The sequence below is a fragment of the Gambusia affinis genome, linkage group LG20 (assembly GCF_019740435.1).
Source record: "Gambusia affinis linkage group LG20, SWU_Gaff_1.0, whole genome shotgun sequence".
Lineage (NCBI taxonomy): Eukaryota > Metazoa > Chordata > Actinopteri > Cyprinodontiformes > Poeciliidae > Gambusia > Gambusia affinis.
In genome coordinates, this window is record NC_057887.1 from 23,838,694 (window position 1) to 23,843,693 (window position 5,000).

General features: G+C 43.7%; 1 protein-coding gene across 1 annotated transcript in view; it reads right to left on the reverse strand.

Annotated features, from left to right (window-relative positions):
- Positions 1-5,000, reverse strand: part of rhbdf1b (rhomboid 5 homolog 1b (Drosophila)) — a 14,541-nt gene that overhangs the window by 8,862 nt on the left and 679 nt on the right. The window contains exons 2-6 of the mRNA XM_044102966.1: positions 4,390-4,630; positions 4,157-4,287; positions 3,020-3,166; positions 1,144-1,252; positions 36-242 (exon numbers count right to left, since the gene is read on the reverse strand). Of these exons, the coding sequence (XP_043958901.1) occupies positions 36-242; positions 1,144-1,252; positions 3,020-3,166; positions 4,157-4,287; positions 4,390-4,599 (804 nt within the window). The 5' untranslated portion in view covers positions 4,600-4,630. The remainder of the gene's footprint in view (positions 1-35; positions 243-1,143; positions 1,253-3,019; positions 3,167-4,156; positions 4,288-4,389; positions 4,631-5,000) is intronic.

Genomic DNA, 5,000 nt, shown 5'->3' on the forward strand with positions numbered 1-5,000 from the left:
TTTACTCTGTAAATGTAAACGGACAGAAACTAAACCTTCATCAGCGCCGCGGCAGCCTTGATGCTCATGACGGCCACGGACTCCCGCTTGCGTCGCCGTGGCAACCTGTTGAGGGCGCAGCGTGAGCTGGAGAAGGAGCACAGGGAGGCGGAGCCTGGGGTGAGCGGCGTCTGAGGGGCGCCAGGTCCATCCAGGTCATCCCCCATCCGGAAGGCCCGACCGCGAGCCAGGGGGTCCACGACCTGCACGCACCCACACACACACCCACACACACACACACACACATCAAACGCCTCTGCGGTGGATTTTGGGAATCTAAAAGTTGTAAAGTTTGAATATTTAAAGGAAATTCCTTTTTGTTAAATTTGTCTTTTATGTTTTTCCACTTTATTGTGATAAAACTCAGACCTTCAGCTACGGTCTAGTCCAAGTATCATTTTTGTAAAATATTGTCAGGTCCGGGAATCGAACCCTCAACGGCTGCGTGGGTCGCTCTGTCCCCTCCGCCGCCACGCCACGCCACCGCGTCCTTCTTTAAAATCAAACTCTTTCTGTTTTGTCTCCAGTCCTGAATCAGTCGCGCCTGCAGCCCAGAGGTTTCCAACATGCGGCGCGGGGGCCGTTTAGGGCTCTCCATTACAATTTAAAAATGGACTAATTTAGTTTGCCAGATGAGACACTTAAAAAAACACAAATTAAACATTTCTTCAAATGAAAACATGAAGAGGAAGAATTCCTCTTTATCTGTCATGTTTTTGTTTTTAATTACATTTCATAGTAACTAAAAACTAAAAGCATTAACGTCGCTAAAAGAATGGAAATTATTAGGTTACTTTTGACAGCCCTAGAAAAAATAAATCCTTTTTGCACCTTAGTGAAAAATAAAGAAAGTAAGGCTTTGTGTCATTTAGTCAAATCGTTTTTAGATCAGGAACTGAAAATGTGATGAGGAACGAAGAAACCAAGGGAGAGAAAAGGGAAAGTTTCTCCAGGTTCTTTCCTGCGTCCTGAGCAGCTAGCAGCTAGCAGCTAGCCTACCCGCTGCATCCCGTAGCGGTGTTGGGGAGGGGGCGTGCGGGGGGCGGGGTCAGGGAGGGGGTCGGTGCCGGACAGGGACAGGCTGTCCAGGCTGAGCGGCGTCACCTGGGCCTTCAGGCCCCCGAACAGCTGGCTGCAGTGCTGCAGGCTCCGCCTCCTCCAGCGCTGGCCGCCGTCGCCGTCCTTACTCACGCCGAACCAATCAGCCGTCCCCCTGCAGCAGGACAGGCGCCGTCAGAACCGCAACAAACATGTCCGTTAGCATCACAAGAATCCAGGGTCAGAGGGCAGATTTACATTTTAAAATGTAAAATATCCATGAACTGTTTGACCTTCACTTATAAAAATGCTTCACATGTCAAACTTCAAAGAACCAGCTGTTTGCTAACTGCTGCTGGCTAGTCTGAAGGAGCTGAATGGGGGGAGGAGCTGAGGCTCGAAGGCGGGGCTAGGTCCACTCAGATGTTTTAAATACCAGAAAGTAAGAAAGAAATCCAGAGAAACACGTTGTTTAGTCTGAGTCCAGCTCAGAGGTTCTGGTTCTGGTCCAGAGGTTCTTTAGAGAACAACCAGTGAACCCAGCCGAACCCAGAGCTGAAGATGGATGAATCCAGGAAGAAACCAGTTACTCTGACTGGAAACCAGTTCTGCAGAAGAGGTCAGACTGGTAACTTTGGTTCTCCTTCACATCTTTCTGTTGGTTGGTTCCATAAAATACAAATAAATATTTTCACTTTTATGTTTTTAACATGAGGAAAGAACTTGTGAATGATGTGAACTGATGTAACTGTAAAGTTACATCATTTCATCCTTTCATCATTTCATCCTTTCATCCTTTCATCATTTCATCCTTTCATCATTTCATCCTTTCATCCTTTCATCATTTCATCCTTTCATCATTTCATCCTTTCATCATTTCATCCTTTCATCCTTTCATCATTTCATCCTTTCATCATTTCATCCTTTCATCCTTTCATCCTTTCATCTGTGTCTGCATCATTTCAGTAAACAGAATCAGATGTTTTTAGGAAAAAGGTGAATAGAAAAACTTCCCATCTTTCTGATTGACTGCCAGTCGAACTTGTCAGGCTGCTTTTCTCCTCCAGCTACCATACCAACTAGCATAGCAACTAGCATACCAACTAGCATAGCAACTAGCGTACCAGCTAGCATACCAGCTAGCGTAGCGACTAGCATACCAACTAGTGGAAACAAAATGGAAAAGTTTGTGAGCAGAAAACGGCTGAAGGAAGATTCCAGCTGCAGGAAAGCATCCTGGAATCAGGAGGTCTGAATTCATTCATTCATTCATTCATTCATTCATTCATTCATTCATTCATTCATTCACTCTGAATGAATGTTTGTGTTTAGAATAAACTGATGATAACTGGAAGAAAAACATTCTGAAGTTTCTTACATATTTTGCTGCATCTTGTGTGGGTTTGATGATGGAAATGGAGAAGTTTGGAAACTCTGCTGTAGATCAGAGTAATAAATAAAAACAACGGCAGGCTGTGCTTCATCAGGAGGAAGAGGAGTGTTTAGAAAGCAGAACGTTCCTACATAAACACTCATCCGTCATCACAGACATCAGCAGCACCTTTTAAGGCTGACCGTGACGGGGAGGAGTAGTGCTGCGGGCTGCTCCTCCACACAGGAATGTTTCTGGAAGAACTTTGGAAAAACCAGCAGAAGTGGCTGAGGAAGAGTTCTGGGTTCTGCTTAGGGAACGTTTGCTCCTCTATTCCAGATCAAGACGGAACGAGTCAGAAAACACCCTGACAGTGAAATAAATTATTCTGGTCTTAAAGTTTCACAGTGACAGAAATGAAATCCTCCAAACTCAGAATTTAAACAAACTCAGCAGAAAGAAGAATGGTCATATCACTATGGCAACGCACGGCGTCCTGTTTTCTCCACCTGAGCAGCGCACCCCCTCCATGTCAGCCTCAGGCCGACCCAAACCGGTTCCCACCGGTACCTCATGATCTGTTTGGGGATAGACGAGCGGCGCCGGGCCAGAATTTTAGGAACGCAGGAGCGCCGGCGGCCGGTCGACGCCCTCCTGGCGCGGCGCTGACCCTTCGGAGGGACGGTGTTCAGGCGGTCGAAGTGAACCCGCTTCTCACTTCACTCAGGAGGAAGAGGAAGGACAGGAAGAGGAAGGACAGGAGAGAGGAAGAGGAAGGACAGGAAGAGGAAGAGGAAGAGGAAGAGGAAGAGGAAGGACAGCAGAGAGGAAGTGTTAAATCAGTCAATCAGAAGCAGGAAGAGAGAAAAAAATTATTACTGAGATTCAACAGAGGGGAGAACGACTCAATCGATTATTTAAATAATCATCTAATAATTTAGGTATTTATTAATTGTTAATTGGTGCAAAAATGAAACCAGAATTGAACAAAAACATTTTGCATTTAAGATAAAATTCAAAACATAAAAAAAAAAAACACCAAGTTCAGTTTTAGCGTCAAATGGAAAACTCTCTATCATGTTTTTGTATCAATTATTAATCTATAAACAATAATCACCAGATCCACTCTGGATTGATTCTCATGTTGATTTTTATCTGTTTGTCATAAAAGATCAAACCTTCACTAAATGAACCTCGTTAATCACTTTTATACAATAAAAACATTATTTAAAGAATTGAATCCTGTTTTTTATTTGCATTTTTATTGTATTTCTAATGTATTAAAAGTCTGCAGTGGTTAAAAACTGACAGGTGGAAAACTTTGATATTAGATATTCAGATAAAATCTAAATATAATCAAGTATAATAAAGTATTTATCCTTCATTCTGGTGATTCTGTGTTTACATTTTATTTTTCTCACCCCTTTGTGCCAGGAGCATAAAATAATAATTATTTTTATTATACGGATAAAAATGAAAAATCTGCAGAATGTGATATTTTTAATGATTAATCATCAGAAAATAATCAATAGATTAACTAATGAGTAAATAATAATCAGTTCAGACCTAAAGAAGCAGGAGGAAGAAGAGCAGAAAGCAGGTGATCTGAGATGAAGGTGTGTGTGTGTGTGTGTGTGTGTGTGTGTGTGTGTGTGTGTGTGTGTGTGTGTGTGTGTGTGTGTGTGTGTGTGTGTGTGAGTGTGAGACCTCTTGATGGACTGCATGACGGCCATTTTCTCCACTGGAGGTTTGAGGTAGACGTTGGATGTTTCCATGGCAGCAGAGTGTGTGTGTGGATTTTCCCCGGGCATGCTCACACTCCGCACTCGCTTCACAGGCTGCAAAACACACACACACACACACCCACACACACACACACACGCAGCATAAGAGGCTGCATCAACTGGATCCCAGGTAAAGTTCCCAGTTTGTGTCTCTACCTGAAATTCGTTTTTGTCTTGCGCCTCGTTGCTGCGTCTGGCTGCAGCAACATGTGGCCCAACATGTGGCCCAACATGTGGCGCGGCGGCCTGCGGCGGCTCGTCCGGCGTCAGCTGGATGGTCGGGATGTCCAGTTTCAGCCACGGCGGTTTCTTCCTCTGGAAGCTGTTGGTTCTGCTTCTCGTCTCATCCGGGTTTTCTGCCTCCATCTTGGACGGCCAGCTGGAAAACCAGCAGGAACTAGAAAATTTAACAATTTCATTTTTATGTTTTATAGCAAAAATTTTAGCTTGTGCTGCTGTCGCTTCAAGGATTTGAATAAATATTTCCAGGGATGCTGGCAGCAGCAAATCACAACTACAGATACAAAACCATAATTAAAACACAATTTGGATAATAAATAGAAAACAGACATAAAGATCAAAATAAGACTAAAATGCAGCTTGATTTTTTTATTCCTAGTGAAGCTGATTATGAGTCAGAGTCTGATTGGCGGGTTGGTCCTGCAGCATCAGAACCACGTGATGACATCATGACAGATATTATGTATGTTCAGGTTTGCTGCCATGAATAAAACTAACATCTGGAAATGATCAGGAAGGAAAATTAG